The sequence below is a fragment of the Taudactylus pleione genome, unplaced genomic scaffold (assembly GCF_031769625.1).
Source record: "Taudactylus pleione unplaced genomic scaffold, aTauple2 ptg000201l, whole genome shotgun sequence".
Taxonomy (NCBI): Eukaryota; Metazoa; Chordata; class Amphibia; order Anura; family Myobatrachidae; genus Taudactylus; species Taudactylus pleione.
In genome coordinates this window covers 28,167,434-28,190,524 of record NW_028284603.1, presented here as the reverse complement: position 1 = coordinate 28,190,524, position 23,091 = coordinate 28,167,434, and the positions used below count along the sequence as shown (strand labels likewise).

General features: G+C 45.8%; 1 protein-coding gene across 3 annotated transcripts in view; it reads right to left on the bottom strand.

Moving 5' to 3' along the window:
• Nucleotides 1-10,614: 10,614 nt before the first annotated feature.
• SERTAD4 (SERTA domain containing 4) overlaps nucleotides 10,615-23,091 on the bottom strand; it is a 66,925-nt gene continuing 54,448 nt past the window's right edge. For all 3 annotated transcript variants that reach the window (XM_088477536.1, XM_088477538.1, XM_088477537.1), the window contains exon 4: nucleotides 10,615-11,894. In XM_088477536.1, coding sequence (XP_088333662.1) covers nucleotides 11,175-11,894 — 720 coding nt within the window. In that variant the 3' untranslated portion in view covers nucleotides 10,615-11,174. The remainder of the gene's footprint in view (nucleotides 11,895-23,091) is intronic.

Genomic DNA, 23,091 nt, shown 5'->3' with positions numbered 1-23,091 from the left:
TCCTCAATCCCCTACAAGAATGGACCCCTACGGTTTATGACAGTATAACAGAGTATGTCCTCAATCCCCTACAGGAGTGGACCCCCTACAGTTTATGGCAGTATAACAGAGTATGTCCTCAATCCCCTACAGGAGTGGAACCCCTACAGTTTATGGCAGTATAACAGAGTATGTCCTCAATCCCCTACAGGAGTGGACCCCCTACAGTTTATGACAGTATAACAGAGTATGGGCCTGATTCAGAGCCGCTCGTAAGCGTCCGCTCGTTTGCTCCGAGCGATGTTTGTCCAACTGCGCATGCGTACGGATCGCTATACGCATGCGCGAACCAGTCAGTGCGGTCGAAATTCATGTGCTCGCAAAATAGCGAATGCCTGACAATTTGAGTGACAGAATGAGGCGTATGTGGGTGGTAACAGGGGAAGGTGCTTGAAAACGGGGAGTGGAGATCCGAACGCAGGCGTGCTTAAAGGTCAAAACGGGCGTTTTATGGGTGTGCATAATTAAAACAGCAGTGACATTGACCAAGTCACTGGGTTATTTAATAGTCAGAACTGCTCGCAAAATTGTGGTAGCAAAAACCAACCACAAGAATAGCGAGCAGTTCATACCCTGGTCGATGTACTCGATTAATCTAATAAGTAGCGGACATGACGTAGGATGCGAGCGGCCAGGGGGCGTAGTTTCCCAAAAAACGACCGCAAATTTTGTTCACTCGTTCAGACCTAGAGGCGTGAACAGACCGCAAAGAGGGAACGGTTCATTAGAATAGCCAGCCCTATTTTCTGGACGAGCGAGCGCTAATTGCGTCTGGCTCTGAATCAGGCCCTATGTCCTTAATCCCCTACAGGAGTTGACCCCTACAGTTTATGGCAGTATAACAGAGTATGTCCTCAATCCCCTACAGGAGTGGACCCCTACAGTTTATGGCAGTATAACAGAGTATGTCCTCAATCCCCTACAAGAGTGGACCCCCTACAGCTTATGACAGTATAACAGAGTATGTCCTTAATCCCCTCAAGAAGTGGACCCCTACCGTTTATGACAGTAAAACAGAGTATGTCCTCAATCCCCGACAGGAGTTTACCCCCTACAGTTTATGACAGTATAACAGAGTATGTCCTCAATCCCCTACAGGAGTGGACCCCCTACAGGTTATGGCAGTATAACAGAGTATGTCCTTAATCCCCTACAGGAGTGGACCCCTACAGTTTATGGCAGTATAACAGAGAATATGTCCTCAATCTCCTACAGGAGTGGACCCTTACAGTTTATAGCAGTATAACAGAATCTGTCCTCAATCACCTACAGGAGTGGACCCCCTACAGTTTATGACAGTATAACAGAGTATGTCCTCAATCCCCTACAGGAGTGGACCCCCTACAGTTTATGGCAGTATAACAGAGTATGTCCTCAATCCCCTACAGGAGTGGAACCCCTACAGTTTATGGCAGTATAACAGAGTATGTCCTCAATCCCCGACAGGAGTGGAACCCCTACAGTTTATGGCAGTATAACAGAGTATGTCCTTAATCCCCTACAGGAGTGGACCCCCTACAGTTTATGTCAGTATAACAGAGTATGTCCTTCATCCCATACAGGAGTGGACCCCTACAGTTTATGGCAGTATAACAGAGTATATGTCCTAAATCTCCTACAGGAGTGGACCCTTACAGTTTATGGCAGTATAACAGAATCTGTCCTCAATCCCCTACAGGAGTGGACCCCTTACAGTTTATGACAGTATAACAGAGTATGTCCTCAATCCCCTACAGGAGTGGACCCCCTACAGTTTATGACAGTATAACAGAGTATGTCCTCAATCCCCTACAGTAGTGGACCCCCAACAGTTTATGACAGTATAACAGAGTATGTCCTCAATCCCCTACAGAAGTGGACCCCCTACAGCTTATGACAGTATAACAGAGTATGTTCTTAATCCCCTACAGGAGTGGACCCTTACAGTTTATGGCAGTATAACAGAGTCTGTTCTCAATCCCCTACAGGAGTGGACCCCCTACAGTTTATGACAGTATAACAGAGTCTGTTCTCAATCCCCTACAGGAGTGGACCCCCTACAGTTTATGACAGTATAACAGAGAATGTTCTCAATCCCCTACAGGAGTGGACCCCTACAGTTTATGGCAATATAACAGAGTATGTCCTCAATCCCCTACAGGAGTGGAACCCCTACAGCTTATGACAGTATAACAGAGTATGTCCTCAATCCCCTACAGGAGTGTACCCCCTACATCTTATGACAGTATAACAGAGTATGTCCTCAATCCCCTACAGGAGTGGACCCCTACAGTTTATGGCAGTATAACAGAGTATGGGCCTCATTCAGATCCGGTCGCAAGCGCTGAGGGCACGCAACCAGGTCAATGTTTGCCCACTGGGCATTCGCACGTCAGAGCCGGCTCCGACATGTGCGAGACCCGGCTAGCGACGGCCGCTCCGTCGCTCCGGGTCTCGCACCAAAGGGGGCGAGCTTTCGATGTTGGTTGACAGCTCGCACTGTTTGGAATGCGGGCCGCGGGGGTGGCCGGCCAAACGGAGGCGTTCCCGACGGAACGCTTGCTATTTGGGGGCGGCCCCACTGACATCAGCAATGATGTCAGTGGGGAGCTTCCTGCTCGATCAGAGCAGGAAGCTGCCTGGGGCTTGCGAGTGCTGAGAGGGTCTCGTCGCAAACCCCAATGGTCATGATGGTCCAGACCATCGCGACCATCACCCTGGTCGGTCGCTAAAGTGTGGGTGGTAACCCACACCTTAGCTAGCGACCAGGAGGCCGCACTTCGGGATGCAAGCGGCCGCCCTCAATCAGAGCGACCGCTTGCATCTAACGACCGAGTCTGAGTGAAATCCTATGTCCTCAATCCCCTACAGGAATGGACCCCTACAGTTTATGACAGTATAACAGAGTATGTCCTCAATCCCCTACAGAAGTGGACCCCCTACAGGTTATGACAGTATAACAGAGTATGTTCTTAATCCCCTACAGGAGTGGACCCTTACAGTTTATGGCAGTATAACAGAGTCTGTTCTCAATCCCCTACAGGAGTGGACCCCCTACAGTTTATGACAGGATAACAGAGAATGTTCTCAATCCCCTACAGAAGTGGACCCCCTACAGCTTATGACAGTATAACAGAGTATGTTCTTAATCCCCTCCAGGAGTGGACCCTTACAGTTTATGGCAGTATAACAGAGTCTGTTCTCAATCCCCTACAGGAGTGGACCCCCTACAGTTTATGACAGTATAACAGAGAATGTTCTCAATCCCCTACAGGAGTGGACCCCTACAGTTTATGGCAATATAACAGAGTATGTCCTCAATCCCCTACAGGAGTGGAACCCCTACAGCCTATGACAGTATAACAGAGTATGTCCTCAATCCCCTACAGTAGTGGACCCCCAACAGCTTATGACAGTATAACAGAGTATGTCCTCAATCCCCTACAGGAGTGTACCCCCTACATCTTATGACAGTATAACAGAGTATGCCCTTAATCCCCTACAGGAATGGACCCCTACAGTTTATGGCAGTATAACAGAGTATGTCCTCAATCCCCTACAGGAGTGGACCCCTACAGTTTATGGCAGTATAACAGAGTATGGGCCTCATTCAGATCCGGTCGCAAGCGCTGAGTGCACGCAACCAGGTCGATGTTTGCCCACAGGGCATTCGCACGTCAGAGCCGGCTCCGACATGCGCGAGACCCGGCTAGCGACGGCCGCTCCGTCGCTCCGGGTCTCGCACCAAAGGGGGCGAGCTGTCGATGTTGGTTGACAGCTCGCCCCGTTTGGAATGCGGGCCGCGGGGGTGGCCGGTCAAACGGAGGCGTTCCCAATGGATTGCTTCCCATTTGGGGGCGGCCCCACTGACATCAGCAATGATGTCAGTGGGGAGCTTCCTGCTCGATCAGAGCAGGAAGCTGCCTGGGGCTTGCGAGTGCCGAGAGGGTCTCGTCGCAAGCCCCAATGGTCATGATGGTCCAGACCATCGCGACCATCACCCTGGTCGGTCGCTAAAGTGTGGGTGGTAACCCACACCTTAGCTAGCGACCAGGAGGCCGCACTTCAAGATGCAAGCGGCCGCCCTCAATCAGAGCGACCGCTTGCATCTAACAACCGAGTCTGAGTGAAATCCTATGTCCTCAATCCCCTACAGGAATGGACCCCTACAGTTTATGACAGTATAAGAGAGTATGTCCTCAATCCCCTACAGAAGTGGACCCCCTACATCTTATGACAGTATAACAGAGTATGTTCTTAATCCCCTACAGGAGTGGACCCTTACAGTTTATGGCAGTATAACAGAGTCTGTTCTCAATCCCCTACAGGAGTGGACCCCCTACAGTTTATGACAGTATAACAGAGAATGTTCTCAATCCCCTACAGGAGTGGACCCCTACAGTTTATGGCAATATAACAGAGTATGTCCTCAATCCCCTACAGGAGTGGACCCCTACAGTTTATGGCAATATAACAGAGTATGTCCTCAATCCCCTACAGGAGTGGAACCCCTACAGCTTATGACAGTATAACAGAGTATGTCCTCAATCCCCTACAGGAGTGTACCCCCTACATCTTATGACAGTATAACAGAGTATGCCCTTATTCCCCTACAGGAATGGACCCCTACAGTTTATGGCAGTATAACAGAGTATGTCCTCAATCCCCTACAGGAGTGGACCCCTACAGTTTATGGCAGTATAACAGAGTATGGTCCTCATTCAGATCCGGTCGCAAGCGGAGTGCTCACAACCAGGTCGATGTTTGCCCACTGGGCATTCGCACGTCAGAGCCGGCTCCGACATGCGCGAGACCCGGCTAGCGACGCCGCTCCGTCGCTCCGGGTCTCGCACCAAAGGGGGCGAGCTGTCGCTGTTGGTTGACAGCTCGCCCCGTTTGGAATGCGGGCCGCGGGGGTGGCCGGCCAAACGGAGGCATTCCCGATGGAACGCTTGCCGTTTGGGGGCGGCCCCACTGACATCAGCAATGATGTCAGTGGGGAGCTTCCTGCTCGATCAGAGCAGGAAGCTGCCTGGGGCTTGCGAGTGCCGAGAGGGTCTCGTCGCAAGCCCCCATGGTCATGATGGTCCAGACCATCGCGACCATCACCCTGGTCGGTCGCTAAAGTGTGGGTGGTAACCCACACCTTAGCTAGCGACCAGGAGGCCGCACTTCGAGATGCAAGCGGCCGCCCTCAATCAGAGCGACCGCTTGCATCTAACGACCGAGTCTGAGTGAAATCCTATGTCCTCAATCCCCTACAGGAATGGACCCCTACAGTTTATGACAGTATAACAGAGTATGTCCTCAATCCCCTACAGAAGTGGACCCCCTACAGGTTATGACAGTATAACAGAGTATGTTCTTAATCCCCTACAGGAGTGGACCCTTACAGTTTATGGCAGTATAACAGAGTCTGTTCTCAATCCCCTACAGGAGTGGACCCCTACAGTTTATGACAGGATAACAGAGAATGTTCTCAATCCCCTACAGGAGTGGAACCCCTACAGCTTATGACAGTATAACAGAGTATGTCCTCAATCCCCTACAGTAGTGGACCCCCAACAGCTTATGACAGTATAACAGAGTATGTCCTCAATCCCCTACAGGAGTGTACCCCCTACATCTTATGACAGTATAACAGAGTATGCCCTTAATCCCCTACAGGAATGGACCACTACAGTTTATGGCAGTATAACAGAGTATGTCCTCAATCCCCTACAGGAGTGGACCCCTACAGTTTATGGCAGTATAACAGAGTATGGGCCTCATTCAGATCCGGTCGCAAGCGCTGAGTGCTCGCAACCAGGTTGATGTTTGCCTACTGGGCATTCGCACGTCAGAGCCGGCTCCGACATGCGCGAGACCCGGCTAGCGACAGCCGCTCCGTCGCTCCAGGTCTCGCACCAAAGGGGGCGAGCTGTCGATGTTGGTTGACAGCTCGCCCCGTTTGGAATGCGGGCCGCGGGGGTGGCCGGCCAAACGGAGGCGTTCCCGACGGAACGCTTGCCGTTTGGGGGCAGCCCCACTGACATCAGCAATGATGTCAGTGGGGAGCTTCCTGCTCGATCAGAGCAGGAAGCTGCCTGGGTCTTGCGAGTGCTGAGAGGGTCTCGTCGCAAGCCCCCATGGTCATGATGGTCCAGACCATCGCGACCATCACCCTGGTCGGTCGCTAAAGTGTGGGTGGTAACCCACACCTTAGCTAGCGACCAGGAGGCCGCACTTCGGGATGCAAGCGGCCGCCCTCAATAAGAGCGACCGCTTGCATCTAACGACCGAGTTTGAGTGAAATCCTATGTCCTCAATCCCCTACAGGAATGGACCCCTACAGTTTATGACAGTATAACAGAGTATGTCCTCAATCCCCTACAGGAGTGGACCCCCTACAGTTTCAGACAGTGTAACAGAGTAAACCAAATGCAAAAGCCACCCTACGCTTTTCATCCATTTAGGAACTTCATGAGGCGAAAATATAAGCCTGTCCAAAAAAATCCCCTTCCGCTCCAGGGCAAGAGAGGGAAAGACAAGAAGTGTGTTCGGTATGCTAACTGCAAAATAAGCAATAGTCTGTCACTCGTCAGCATGCTGCTTGGATCTGATACATTGGAGGTGGGAGGGGACTGCAGTGATGAATTCGATTTGATTGTCAGATTGGCAGACTTGTTGCGCGTCTAAAGCCTCTACAGGGCAAATGAGATTGGGGGGGGGAGGGGAGGTGGGCTTGAAATACATATTTTCCAATTTTGTCATGATAAACTAAATTGGAAATATATATAAATCATACTTTGGTACAAACTCCTATGTTCACCACATACAAGCTTTTATAATGTGACCAGGCAGGGTCTTGTTTTAGATTTCACAAAGTCAGAAGTCACAATGCTAGGTGTGCTAGCAGTTTATTGCGGTCTGTCATTTGTCAGTTTTGGTTTCGACTTTCCTTGAAGAAACCCAAAGTGTTATGTATTTTCCTACTTCTATGTTGTTTGTTATATTCAGATAGTTTGCCACTGTAAAATAAACTGCCTTACTTCCTATTTACAGTGTGCTATTGTCCCACCACATCCAAGCAAAAAGATACGACATAAAAAGCATGTTTTTGTATAAAACCCATTTTTGTAGTTTGAGGATGCCATAAATAAAAATACATACCCCTTTATAGCGAAGGAGTTAAAATAAAATTAAATTGTCATTTTTTTGAGACGGAAAGTGCTCCCCTTGTCTTGAGATCCTTGTTATATAAAATATCTCTGGCAACAGCCAGTTGCCATAGAGACCTTGAGAGAGAATGTTTATTAGGCATCATTATGTTGTTCCTGTTCCCTTTTATTCTTTTTCTCCTTTTTTTTCTAGAACTCACAAACCCGCAAGAACAAGTGTGCATTATATACAGGGAATTGAGATAAAAGGAGAGTGGGAAAGAAAAGAAAAAATGATCCACCCTGTTTACCTAATAGATGTATAATACTCTGCTGTCACTTTGAGACCGTATTTCACGGTATAACGTGTGATAGCTACGTTAGTAGAAACACTTTTTAGTTAATGTATTTGCTTGGAACAATTTATGGTAACTACGTTTTTTTGGGGGGGAATTTTTTTGGAATTCTTTTGGAAAAGATTTATATGAAAAATAAAAACAAGTCGCAGAGATGTAAGAGATGTACCTGTAGGATGTTATGCCCAATATAATATTTCTTATGTGTCAGGGGACTGAACTGAACGTGGCTTGTGTCTACTGATGGTCTACATGGATTTTGATGGAAAGTGAAGTTGAGGATTGCTTGCTATATGGGACTTGGATGATGTACACTGGGCGTATGTCTGCTACAGGGGACAAGGGCATGTTAATTGAAAGTGGCTTGTGTCTACTGTTGGTACAACTAGAATTTGGGGAGAGTCAAGTTGAGTAATATGTATGGTAGGCCTGATGGAGACTGGGATTTAGTGCCACTGGCTCATGTCTATTGAACTGGATGTTATGTCCAACTTTAATTTAATTTACAGTACCAATTTGTCACCTAGATTGGAATAATATTATTCTAACAACTAAGATATAGTGAAACTGAGTCATGTCTATAGTACTGGGGATTGGGCTTAGGTTAGTCCAGATCAAATGTACGGTAGGTCTACTAAGGACTAAGGCTAAGTTAAACTAGATCCTGCTTTAATGATCAGTCTCAGTGTACTGGATATATGGATGAAGTGCATCTGTCTTATTTTACTGTGGTCTGGATTGGTGTTATTAATTTGATGTGTAGGGGATGCAGTCACATGGTCGACAGTGACCATGTTGACACCACAATGTCAACACTAGAATGTCAACAAGGGTCGATATGGCGACAGGACCATGTCGACATCCTCAGAATGTTGGCATTTTTATAATGTCAACATTGCCGTGTGAAATGTCGTCATAATAAGAATGTTGATGATTAGGTGGGTTAGGCTAGGTTACAGGGGGAGGTTAGGCTAAGCTGTGGAACCGGAGGATGATGCTGGAGAAACCGCTGCTACTGGGAACAGGTAAGAGGCCACAATGTATGCTAGGTCGACATGTCATTCTTGTAGACATGATGCATATTGACATTTTCATGTTGACCCGATGCATGTTGACATGAGAACTATCGACCTAACATACCACACTCGATGTGTACAGTAGGTCTTCTGGGGAAAGGGATTGAATAACACTAGGTGATTTAGATTCCTGCAGATCATAACTGGAATTTTTGTAATAGGGGCATCAATTAAAACGTGAAGTTGTGTTTTGTATCATCTTAAGTTGTCAGCTTTGGCCTGAACATGGAATAGAAAGTTAAAGCATTTTGTACAGATCTTGTCATTCCTACAAAATCAACAAATGTGTGTTCCTTGTTTTCACCTACGGCCAGTGATCTGACATAACTACCAATTGGGCCAACTTTGGCTAACCAACCTGGCTGAATATGCCTGCACAGGTGAAATATATTTCTGTTTGACATATTAGTTGTAAAATGATTGATTAGACAAATCACAATAAATAAATAAATGATTACTCAGTTTGGTTGATCATATGGCAGTGTAGATCATATTTCATCTGTGTACATAACATTAAGCAAGGTCTAGTCATGTCAGGTAACTAAAGGATAATTGAAGTATAAAAAAGAAGCACTTACCAATTAATCATTCCATTGCAGGAGTACTTCTTCTTCTAGTGTAAGGTCACTGTACACGGTGTAATGTTGGTGTACAGTAGCAATAACAATAACAAGGTGTGTGTGTGTGTGTGTTTGTGTAAACTGATGCTAGTAGTGCCCCAACCCACAGTAATGTTATTAGCATATTGCAGTGGTTCCCAAGCTTTCTTGAATCACGCCGCCCTATAGTATCAGCATTTTTATCATGGCACCCCTAGGCCAAAAAGTTTCTTATTGAGAAATTCAGAATAAAATATTAAACAAAGTAACTTGTGCTAAACGGTCATCCTTAGGGTCAGTTATGTGGTAGTGGACAGGGTTGTGCTTCTGTTTTAAGAGTGGCAGGCACCAGCACTGGTTTTGCCTATCACATTGACCATAAATAATTTGATTTGATCATCGACCACCAACCCCTGCAAGTGCCTCGTGGTCCCCATGGGTGCTACGACCCAGTTTGGGAACCACTGCTGTATAGTGAATATATAGGCCCCATTCCCATGAACACTGGTAGTGCTTTAGAAGTATCAGGTGCACTAATTTTATTTAATTAGTTTTTCCCTCTGACTTTAAAAGTACATTTTTTATGTCAGCACTTTTATTTTGTTACTGTATCTTCTCCCAGCTCTGGATGACACTCTGCTTTAAATAGATGGCAACTGAAACACATATTGGGAAAGTAACCTATTCTGCAGTGAATAGGATAGCCCTGCCATTGAAGAGTTCTTCACTCCAACCCCATCTCTTTCTATTGGTTGGTTCTCCCGATCTTGGTGGTAGGAGAATTGTGAAATAAAGTTCTAACATTTAGATCGTATCCCCCACAAGTTTTAAAAGAAATATATGAACATACTGTAACAAGCCACCACCATTCCACCCAAACAACACTCGGGTCTTACCAACCTCTCCAACAGTTTTTGCAACCCTTGTATGGGCCAGGAACTTGGTACAGTACAGACAAAATAGAGACTGTGGGACATATGTATAAGATGTGTCATGTGTCAAGATGAATAACCAAAAATTCTCCTGATGTCATCAGTGCAGGGTTGCCTCTTGTAGGGATCCGGGCAAAATACCAACAGTCGGGATGCCGGCGCTTAGAATCCCGACACCTGTCAGAATCCCGACTGTACTGTAAGTACTGGGGTTAGGGGGAGGGTTAGGGGTTAGGCACTAGGGTGAGGTTTAGGCACTCTGGGGTAGGGTTAGGTAAAAATGGCTCTGGTGTCTCCTTTCTGAATCAGGGCCTCTGTCATAAACACATCACAGATGTCTAATTACTAGTGAGTGCCGATCCAACATTGTGCTTTTGTAACAACCACTCTGACTGACTTACTATACTCAAGGACGGTGTATTCCTGACCTGTTCCTTATACAACGCTCTGCTTATACAGGTCACTTGCTTACAATGTGGAAAAAAAATTACTAATTTTACAACTCAATATTTATTTTGAATACAAATATTACGATTGAATGAAGATCACTACATAGTAAATGCAGGTGGAGAGGAAAATACATTTGCAAAGGTCTAAAAAGTAAAAATTTAAAAAAAAAAAGTTTGGGTCTTAGATGCACAGAGGTGAGGCTTGTGCGATACTCGCGGCCATGTGGGCAATGACCAGAGGTGGCCTCCATGAGACAAGAGCTATAGTCAAATGAAAGAATCCTAGACAAATCTAGTGTGCGCATTTAGCATCCAGTTCTGAGTTCTGGGCAAGTTTGGTGACTTGTCTGATGTACCCCTTCATAGCCCAAGTCACAGGCAGTACCAAAAAGTGGTAGCTGATAATGTGATCTAATACTTTGCCAAAAAAAATTGTACACAAATTAAAACACTGACATTTTTTTTCATACCGTAAATCCCTTCTGCATAGGGATTGTTTCATTATCACCATATAAAGCTACAAAAAACCCTTTTCCACGGCATAACAGACCCCGCTTCTTAGTAACATCAAAAATAACATGAAATAAGAAAAAAAACCGCAATGCTCACATCTTATTTCCTTTACTGCAACAAAGTTTATTACCTGGAAAAACCTCTTTTTTCCTGAGAGATTTTTTCCATGGTTCACTGTTACTACTCTTGTCATTGCAACCAGTTGCCAAAAAATCATAGAGGCGGCCTTTGCGTTCAAAGGCACCTCCTCCATTTGAAGCTTCGCGGCCAAGGAGGCCTCTCTTTTCCTCCACTGCCGCTTCCTCGTGTAAGTTTACTTTGTGTTGAGGCCTTGAATTTGCCACAAACTCCCCACATGAAGCCCCCTGGATTCCGTTCCTGTATAAAGGAGCCTCTCCTGTGCTATAATCCGTGTGGTGAGAGCATCCCGGTGAAGGCAGAGCGCTGGTAGATGCACATGACGCTGTGGAATTCCCCCCATTTGCATTAACAGCGAACGGGATGTTTAGATAATGGCTGCCACATTCCTGGTAAAAACAACAAGTCTGAAGACTGCTGTCATCCTTGGCCATTCTAAGGCGCTTCCTATAAGGGCAATCCTGTTGCACAAACCATTCCTGGGCAGAAGCTCCTCCCAAAGAACAGGCTGAGAAACACCAGTTGTTCTGAAGTAGAATCTCGCCATGAATTCTCTTCATCAAATTGTTGATGAGGACTGACCTTCTCAGGAACACTTCTGGGTCATCAATGAATTTTAATTTCTCCAAGGACATGTAAAGTACATGGGCCCTCTCTTCAAAGATTGATACATTCTAAAACGAGAAAATAAAAACAGAAATACTGACGATGAGATGTTCGTGTCATGCAAACTACTTACTTCAACAATATACATTCAATTTGCATTTTACAACATGTCTGTACAAAAACACCCGTATTACCGCACAAGATTTACTATTTTAATAATAGACAACAATCATACAACCATCATCAAGTATGTTGAACTGCACCAACTGCATGTATACCATGCAACATGCCATTTTGTAGGATGGGGCTATACTCATGGGAATGCACAATATCAATTCATGAGAATGAACAAAATCGTGACAAGAATCTGTACAAAGGAGTTCTGCATTGGGACAAGCTGTTTTCACAGAGGTGCAAAATTACGGAAATACAATCTTCAGGTCACTCCATAGCATTGTATTCTGCACTTTGGGGCTCATTCAGCAGTGGACAGCATTGCAGAGCAGCACACAAGCGCCTTTGCAATTCCGTCCTGCTAAAATTAAAATACTGCAGGAGGCGTCTGAAGTGAAAAGACGCCTCTTGTCAGCTTCTGTGATGCCAGCAATGTGACCTAGAACACAGCCCGGGATCACCATCGTGTCCGTTGTGCGGCACCGGCCAGCTGAAGCCAGGAAGTCTGCGTCCACCCTGGCCTCATTCCCCCTGGAAAATGGGGGCGGTCCCCGTCCCCGCACCGCAAATGCCTCTGTCTGTCAATTAAGCAGAGGCATGGGGGGGGGCCTGCTTTGGATCGCGCAGATGTATTCCCGATAATTTGGGAATCTGCGTGATTATCCAAAACTACATCCTCTGCTGAATCAGGCCCTTTGTTAATGTGCAGTATGCCTGTAAATCTGATGTTTGTAAATTTGTATTCTGCTGTGTAGTGTGCTTGGGAACACTTAATCCCAAATTCTGCTGGTGAAATGCATTAAAGGTCACTATCATATGCAGAACAAGGTGAAAACGTGTTGCAAATTTTTAATCATTTATATATTTTATAAAGAAACAGTACAGATCGCTAGGTTAAGCCCATAAAATTCCTGCCATATGCTGGGCATACATTGTCCAATCATTGGCCCAATCAGCCGATAACTGAGCAGTGTATTGCCGCTACCGATCGATGATTATCGGTCTGTCGGTCACGCAAAAGCGTCCAGCATGTCCGATAGATCCGATAATGGTTGGTCGCATCTGGCAGTGTACCGCCCAACAGTTCCCTGGTACTTCACATGAGATGAACAGGGTAATGTATCCTCCCCATGGGAGGAATGCAGATATCGTGGCCATTCAATGTGACTAGGGAGGCCAATCCCGGGCCGTATTTTCAATCCCGAAATTAGGTTTAAAAAAAATGCATGCCGCCCAGCCCCCACGGTGACTTACCTGGTGGCGGGCGGCTGGGCTTTACACTGGGACACTGCATTCCGTCCATGTAGAGGGGTGGGCCCTCCTGCAGTGCCAACACAGGGCTGCGCAGTGTGACAGAGGTCACACTGCGCAGCCGCCCACCCTCCCAGTGCACACAGCAGCCAGAGGAGTCGGGAGCCTGGCAGCAGTGACTAGGGAGGGAGGCCAATCCCGGGATTCAATCCTACCCATTTTTAGGCCAAAAACCCCGGATCCTACTGATCTCGATCCTGGGATTGGCCTCCCTACTTGTGACATATCTCACAGTGTATGGCCACGATATATCTGATGGGCTTCAGCTTGTCAGATAAAATGTCTATTGGTCTAACAAACATATTATCTGACAGCGTATGCCCAGCATTAGTGTGTGTAGGTCACAGGTACTAAGAGGGGCAAACAGAAATAAGCAGCTCAGGATCTTCTAGCAAGTGTGTTGCTGTGAAAAAACTATGCAACGCCAAGAACCCTGCAGACGTTATTTGTGTTACATGGGCATGATTTTACACAGTGAATTACAGATGTGTCCTCCTACATATATCTTCAATACGCCACGTGGCGGGACATGCCCTGGTGTAAGTGAGCCACCAGGCTCCATACAACTCTGCTGGCGTTAGGCGTCTAATTTTTCCGAAAATGTGTCTAAGTCGGAATGCGATGCGACTAGGACACATCAGGAGACTGCGCTGATTCATTTGATATGTGACACTTGTATATCTGTGTGCGACTGAGACTGTAAGCGGAAGTTGGCGTGGACTTGTTGGAACTTAGATGCAGATTCAGAGACTCAGGTGCACACAGATATTAGGGATGTGCGCCGGACCATTTTTGCCGGATTTGGATTGGGTTCTAATTCGTCGTCTGGCTTTGGATTTGGATTTGCCAAACTGCGATGACTGGATTTGGATTTGGATTTTTTTTTTACAAAAATGGACAAAAAAAGCTAAAATCACATAAATTGGTCCTTTTTTTCTTCTTAGAGTATCATTAACCTCAATAACATTATTTCCAGTAATTTACAGTCAATTTAGACCATCCCACAGCTTATAATATTGTTTTCAACATTATTGGCCAAAGGTTGCAGTGAGCTGCCTTGTTACTAAGCGACAAAGCAGCGGCGCAGCGGCACAGACACCACAATTTAAAGCACATCTATGACACATTGCCACACAGCAGTGGCAGAAATGAAAAGTAGTGCACCCACCCAGTGGGGTACGGCCAGCAGAATCACAGTACTTGTTTACATAGTGGGCTACGGCCCAAGGAGTCACAGTCTTATTCACATTCCATCACATAGTTCCCCTCATTCACATTACACCATAGAGTAGTGTCTTATTTATGTTACGACACACAGTAGTGCCCCTTTACACAATGCCCACAGTAGTGCCCCTTTTACACAGTGCCCACAGTAGTGACCCTTTTAACACAATGCCCACAGTAGTGACCCTTATACACAAAGCCCACAGTAGTAATGCCCCTTATACAATGCCCACAGTAGTAGTGCCACTTATACAATGCCCCCAGCAGTGGTGTCCCTTAGACTATGGCCCCAGTAGTGGTGCCCCCTATGCAGTCCCCTTAGTAGTAGGGCCCCCTATTCAGTCCCCCCAGTAGTAATATGCACCCCAGTAGTATGCCCCCCATTAGCAGGCCCCCAGTAGCAGTGCCCCCATTAGCAGGCCCCCAGTAGTAGTGCCCCCATTAGCAGGCCCCCAGTAGTAGTGCCCCCATTAGCATGCCCTAAGTAGTATGCCCCTCAGTAGCAGTGCCCCCAGTAGTAGTGCTCCTATTAACATGCCCCCAGTAGTAGTGCCCCCATTAACATGCCCCCAGTAGTATGCCCCCCATTAGCAGGCCCCCAGTAGTAGTATGCCCCCCCTTAGCAGGCCTCCAGTAGTAGTAGTGCCCCCCCTTAGCAGGCCTCCAGTAGTAGTAGTAGTAGTGCCCCCCCTTAGCAGGCCCCCAGTAGTAGTATGCCCCCCCTTAGTAGTGCCCCCCCTTAGCAGGCCCCCAGTAGTAGTACTGCCCCCATTAGCAGGCCCCAAGTAGTAGTATGCCCCCCTTAGCAGGCCCCCAGTAGTAGTATGCCCCCCAGTAATGCCCCCTTACACACACACACATAAAAAAAATAAAGAACTTACCTGAATCCCCTCTCGCGAGAATCCGACATCAGGAAGCTGCGGCTCGGCCTCGAACGGGGATCCGAGTCAGGCAGGGAACACCCGAACAGCGTTCGGGTGGACTCTGATCCCCAAAGTTCGGAGCGGTACGGATTCAACAGAATCCGAACCGCTCATCTCTAACAGATATACATGTGTAACATATAAGATTAATGAGAACAGTCTGCTGGTGCGTCCTAGTCACATCACATTGACACATTTTCGCGGAAAAAAGACGCAAAGAAGACGACCGTTGCTAGCAGAGTCTCACGAGACCAGGCTCGCTTTTTAGCGCAACAGCAACAAAGTTGTATAAGGACACATCTGTATGTCTATAACTGATATATTACTTCTGATACTATTATATGTAATACATGTACATTTATATTAGAACTTACAACTCATCCTGATCTTTTTTTTTATTCCATTACTTCATCTGTGGATGCCAAATCCGTAAATAAAAAAATAATTCTGCATTTATATAGCAGGAGTTATATAGTAAAATCCTTTATGGCAATACTTGCAGGAGAATAAATGTAAGAAAAATGTGTCTATAGCATTAAATCTATTATAATAAGTGCCACATTAAGCATGATGCAAAGATTTATCTCTTGGATATTTTAAACTACATGTATCTCCCTCTTTTGCAGGAAATAGTAGAGGAATTAAGTGTCATCGCCATTAAGTTCACAGCAAAATGCAAAGAGATTGGGAAACATTTTACAGTGTATTAAAATGTTAATTTACTGTACAATATGAATATTGAGCAGAAAGACCACTTCAGGTAACGAATGATGCAATTCATCTTTTGTGCAATACAGAGCTGTCATCTCAAGTAGTAGGAGCCTTTATCTGTGTAATACAAGTACATGTAAGAAGGAGTCTCACAATCAAAAAGATGATGGGTAAATTACGTATGTTCTGTGATTTGAGAGCCGTTTCACACGTGCAGAAAATGTTTAATGTGTGTGTGATATAACATGCGCATATGTTATGGCGGGTAAACATTCCCACTTTACTTTTCTATGCGCATCTCTAATTATTCATTATTATAACGCAGAGTTTGTCATAAGCATCCCTGTAAAGGCAGCATTTGTGGACTTGCCTGTCTGAATTGTATTAAATCGGCATACAGCTTCAAATATACACGGTAACTCATTCACACACACACATTTCATGCATGTATCTAAAGGCCCCCAAACATCACAGATTGATTGCAGCAATCGTGCAATTTGCAATCGATTGTGCTTAGAAATCTTTCCCTTTTTCAATCGATTGTGGCAAATCACCAATCTGCAATCGATTGAAAAAGGGAAAGATTTTTATACACAATTGATTGCAAATTGCACGATTGCTGCAATCAATCTCTGATGTATGGGGGCCTTAATACATAGTTTTAGCCTAACTGCTTTTGGGTCCTGATTCAGAGACACATGCTATTTGGCCTTTATTTGTGGAAGCATTGCATAATTGGGCACAAATGAGAATATCACAGTTTCCTGCATCTATGCAGCCGCACATTTCTCCCATCCATTCACTTGTGAAGATAGCCGTTATCAATATTAAAGTGCATTTGTGCCAAGCCCTGTGCCTGGAGCAAGAAATCTGCCTGTAATCAGCTGGATCTCTGCGTATGCTCATCTCTGATGCAATTCTGTCTATATGCCCACAGCACACTATTGCTACATGTGAACGCCCTCCAAGCTGCACCCATAAATCCGCCAGTGGATGCGGCTGAGACACGTACAACTCAGAACTGGTCGTAGTTGCTCAAAGTTGCCTCTGAGGGATCCGACGCATGTGCAGTTACTACAAATTGTGAGATCTATCCACAGGGTGGACATACGTGCAACTCTGAAACAGGCCCTTATGTACATATGAAGAGTCCCTTAGGGGCATACAGATGTGTCCTCATACATCTATTCTCAATATGACACGCAGTGAGAATTGCCAGGCGTGAGTGAGCCACCAGGTCCAATGCAATGCGACTAGGACACACTAGCATACTGCGCTGATTCATTTGATATGCGACACCTGTATATCTGGGTGCATCTGAATCTGTATATGAAGAACAACGGAACTTGGAATTAAAAAAGCTGCAGCCGCTACATTATAGCACTTCGTATACAGATTCAGAGACTCAGGGCCTGATTCAGAGCCGCTTGTAAGCGGCCGCTCGTTCGCTCTGAGCGATGTTCGCACAACTGCGCATGCGTATGGGTCGTAATGCGCATGCGCAAACCAGTCATTGCGGTCGGAAATCGAGCGCTCGCAAAACAGCGAGGGACTGCTAATTTGATTGACAGAATGTACCGTTTGTGGGTGGTAACAGGGGAAGGTGCTTGAAAACGGGGGTGTGGAGATCCGAACGCAGGCGTGCCAAACGGTCAAAAGGGCGTTTAATGGGAGTGCATAATTAGTAAAGCAGCGTCATCGATCACGTCACTTGGTTGTCTTTTAGCCTGAACTGCTCGCAGTGATTGCGGTAGGAAAAACCTACCACAAGCACTGCGAGCAGTTCAGATGCCTTTCGATGTACCCGATTAATCAAATAAATACCGGAGATGACGTGTGATGCGAACGGCAAAGGGGCGTCTTTACAAAATAGCGAGCGCATTTTTTGTTCGCTCGCTCAGACATAGAGGCGTCAACAAACCGCAATGAAAGGGGGCACAATTTAAATAGCCGGCCCCTTTTTTTGAACGACCATCCGCAAATAGCGTCCGGGTCTGAATCAGGCGGCCCTCAGTCGCACATAGATATACAAGAGTCTCATATCAAATTATTCAGCACAGTCTGCTGGTGCGACCTAGTTACATCGCACAAAAAAAGATGCCAGACGCTAGTGCACCGAGATGGACTTTTTAGCGCAAATGCAGCAAAGATGTATAAGGACACTTCTGTATGTATCATTACCACCCTAATGTATCACAGATTACATCCAGAGAGAGATGGGCTCTGATACGAGCGGCTGGCGGTTCAAATCCTGACACCGGCAGCCTGGCAAGGGAAAAGATCCTGATCGTCCCTAAGGTAACTATCGCTAACCTAATTCTACCCCCTAACCCTCCCTTAGGGGTGCCTAACCCTAACCTCCCCCACAAGTGCCTAACCCTAATCCCCCCTCTAAGTGCCTAAACCTAACCCCCCCTTCCCCGCTGCCTAAACCTAAGTCCCCCGGGTGTATGCCTAACCCTAACCTTCCCCCGGGGGTGCCGAACCCTAACCCCCCCTTCCCCTAGCCTAAACCTAACCCTCCCGGCGGGGTGCCTAACCCTAACCTGCACTCGGGAGCCCTAAACCTAACCCTCCCCCCCGCGGCTGTCCGCGCCCGGCTTACCTTCGTTCGGTATGCCGGGCGTTGGTCTTCCAGCGTATGGTTAATGACAGGCGTCGAGTTTTCGACGCCTGTCATTAGTACCACGCCGGGATTAGAGAGTCTGAAAGCTGACAGTCGGCTTCCAGACTACATCCCGTTGCAACGCATTAGAAGTTGTTTCCATGCTACTACTTGGTATGAAACCCGTACCTATATGAATGATCCCCTTATTGTGATGGAGACTTGACTACTTTCTCACATGATCTATGTTTCTCAGATTCTTTTCCCCCTTTTCTTTAGGGGATTCTTCCTGGCCCCGCCATGCCTCATGGATTTGTGTTGTATAATTGTTTGTTATACCTGTATGTTGACAGTTACTTGCACTTTCTGTCATAGCTTCCCTGTCTGTCTTTCATAATTACTATTTTTTTTTGTTGGACTATTGTCCATGTTTGTGTGTATGATATGCAATGCTTGTCTCTATAATTTGATGTATATGCTCCTTTGATTGTTACTCATTTCGATTGTCTATTGACTATTTCATGATATGTTGATATGATATGTACATACTACAATAAAAACATGTTTAAAAAATCTATAATGTACTTTATGAAAAACCTTATGAATTTTCCTCAAATGATCATTTCTGACAAACGCTGAAAGGCGCGCTAATAAAGATTGAAAACAAATATCTTCAGTAAGAAGCCTTTTCCGATATGTTCTTGTAACACGCATACATACTATATCTGCACAAATGTGAACTCTGCCAGAAGAATAAAACTGCAGTTAGACTATAACAAAAATACTATAAAAAGTCATTGTATTGCCAGAGAAGCAAGCACAAAGACTTCTGGAAAATATCAAGAATAACTTGGACTGAAAGGACTCTATGAAGATGGAAATTTGCCAAAGATGACACATAAGGTGCCATAGAACGGCATGGAAAATTCTTCATCACGTATGTACTGGTGGGACCAGGGCAGAGAACTAAAACATTTCCGGCCACACCAGCGCTGAGGAAATAAAAAGAAAAATGTCCTTGGTAATTTCACTCTCCAATTCCTTCTTCTTTTTTTCTCTTTCTTGTAACATTCCCAAAATGGTAGTCTGGAGTTCATCAACGAACGGCAATATTAGTAGAGATGAGAGGCTCATTGCTATGCAGCCATACTACAGTCACACGCAGAAGTAATAGTTTTAACTTTTTATTGTCTCAATCTATACACACAAAAACCTCTATCGTGAGTAATTGTAAACGCAAGCCAAAAGACCCTGGAATTCGCACAAACCAAAACATATTTGCAGACTTTTTCACAGCGCCAATCCAGGAGACAAAGAGGGCAGCTACATGAAGTGGGAGTGAGAGGGACTTAACAATGAGTTGCGTCATTACGCCTATGCCCATCATGATTGTGCGCAGGCCTTATCACAACACAGTGGGACGGAGCGTGATGATATAAATCATGTCATTATGCTGGGTTCCGCCTACTGCTCCGCTGTCTGGCCTAGTTTGCTGGGAGACCACTCACTATTTAAGGAGGCTCATGGACATTCCAGGACAGTCTGCAAGGATGAATCAAAGTGTACATTCTGACAAGAAACAGCCATTTTGTGTAAATTGGCTGCAACATGAATGTTGGACTGTAACACAAAATGGCTGTCTCCACTGTGCAAAAGGTAGACTTAAAAAAATCTTATTGCAATTCAAAGAATCAAACAAATAAAGAGGTTTCTGGAATCAATCAATCAATTAGAATAGAAAAAAATAATCTGTTTTCATTTGTATAGGGAAAATACTGAATAGAAATGCCTATGAATTCAATGTATGTTTATTTTCCACAGAATGTGGGCATGCCATACACGTAATGAGAGATGGGTGGGGTAGGTGAGTGGTGGGTCTATTCCATCTGTTCTGTGAACTACCATGATGTCATGTGCATAATTGCCAACATTTGAGAATATATTCCAAGGAGGCTTTGCTGCTGGGAAGGTCTGTGTGTAGCCCACACACGGGTGGCAGAGCTTGTTTGTATAAGCATTTCATTAAGAGATGTTTATGAGTAAAGTGAAGTGAACAAAATTGCTAAACATTGAATCCAAAACTTGAAGTAGAAGATAACACATCCACGCCTGAATGGACTGAAGTGTTTTTGATTTTTGAGTAATCCTAAACTATTTTGTCGGGTAAAGAGCTGGTTTTATGTGAAATGTATATAACATGGTGCACACTAATCTGTATGGAGGCATGATTGACCAGAGACCTTTGTACAAGGGGCCCTACTCAGTGACAAAAAGTAACGATAACCACTCCAAGTTATCCCAGGCCAATGGGAATGGCATGTAACATATGGCCACCAATCACATGGCGCTTTCTCCAGATCACAGCCAATCATATGCTGCCCATGCTGGTACAAAATACCCCCATCCATCCCCCCATTTCAAACTTCTCAATCCTTGCCAACCTATGCTTTAATAAAGTAATATAGAAAATTAAATCTTTTTTTTTTTAAAAGCTGACTTTTTTGTTGAGATAATACTTGGAGTAACTGTAACCATAGCAGCCCATTGAGCTGCCATTATGGTTAGAGATCTGTCCCCTATTGCCTATATAATAATAATAATAATAATAATAATAATAATAATAATAATAATAATATCTCCTAAAGGACTCAAAGTGCTTTACATTTGCCTTTACAGCACAAAATACAAAGCAAGCTTAACAAGGGACATTAGTGAAATGCTTGGGTGAATAGATGAGTCTTGAGTCCATTTTTTAAAGATTCTAGACTGCCTCTCGAATTGTGCGGAAAAGCGAGTTCCATAGAGTCGGAGCCACAAAGCTGTGAGCTCGACCCCCAGATGAATTCCGGGAGATTCTAGGTACTGCTAATAGTCCTTCGTCAGCGGATCGCAGTAATCGAGTGGGACAGTAAGGGACCAGAAGCTGCTTCAAGTACCTTGGGCCCTGGTCATGTAGGGCTTTGAAAGTCAGTAAGCCAATCTTGAAAACAATTTGCCATCTTACAGGCAGCCAGTGAATGGAATAGAGAATATATATACATATATATATATATATATACACACACACACACAGTATACTCGTATACATCGACAAAGAAAAAATGTATATCGCCATGGGCAATGTTAGTCCAGCATTTTTAGATTAGTGGAAGTGAGTCCTTTATCAGCAATAATATCTCATTCACTACTTGCAGCTCCCTTGAAAGCATTCCTCCTCCTCAGGAGTCACTCAGAGAATTTCTAGTCAAAGAAAACAGGGTGCGCACCATAGTGAGTAAAAAGTATTTACATTTAATAGCAGCACACATAGAAACTTACATCTAGGCAGTGCTCGGTGTGCCGGCATGCGCCGGTATGGCATACCGCCACTTCAAGCAATTAAGATTTTTTTTTTACCAATTAACACATCAGAGGGCTGCGCGGGTCTCCGCCCGCTAGGACAGCCCCCTAAGCCAGCCGCAGTGTGTATTTGTGCGACTGGCTCAGTGAAATGCTGGGCTGTCAGTCATGGAGCCACTGCCCGCCCATCCACCTGCATGTGCGTGAGACGTCCGTCCCCCGCTGGAAGAATCTGGAGGAATGGCTAGGCCCAGCATTTTGGCATGTGGCGCATTGTTGGTCTTCTCAAGCTCGCCCACCTACCCATATTTGCTTGGTGCCCGCTCGCAGCTTGCGTGCACTAGATACCGGGAGCCGTCCTCCTGATGAAGAGGTACAACATTGTGCCGAGTGTATCGCCACCCGCGTTGCCAGGTGCCTGCCCCCGCCGGAAGGTCTCTGCAGCAGCATCCATTACATGCTGCATGTGCAGAGTCCGGCATTGTTTGTACCTCCGCCGCTGCCCGCCCTCCTGGCCGCCTATGTGTGCCCATCCCCCGCTGGTTTCTGTGACAGCCTGGTCAGACAGGAGTCACAGCCTGAAAGCTCCTCCGCGGTGAGGGGGATTGTAAGGTGGCCTCCTTAGTACAGCTGTTGGTGCCACTGCACTTCCACGCTTTACTCCTCTGGATGGATTCCACAGCCAGCCTCCTCCTCAGATCTGCGATAGAAAAACTTCAGCAACCGGTGAGTAATATAACATTTCAGTTATAGTGTGTACCCCACCTCCCCTGTGTGCCTCCCCAACCCCCTGAGTGCCTCCTTAACTCCCTGTGTGCCTTGCTACCCCCTATTTGAGAGATGAACGCATAACGCCCTCGTTTTGGGAGGCCACACCCCTCTTGACACATAGCCACATCCTATGATGCATGGCCACACCCATTTTTTTGCGTGACCCAAAGGCGCGCACATAACCTGGGTCCCCATACCCCCACTTCA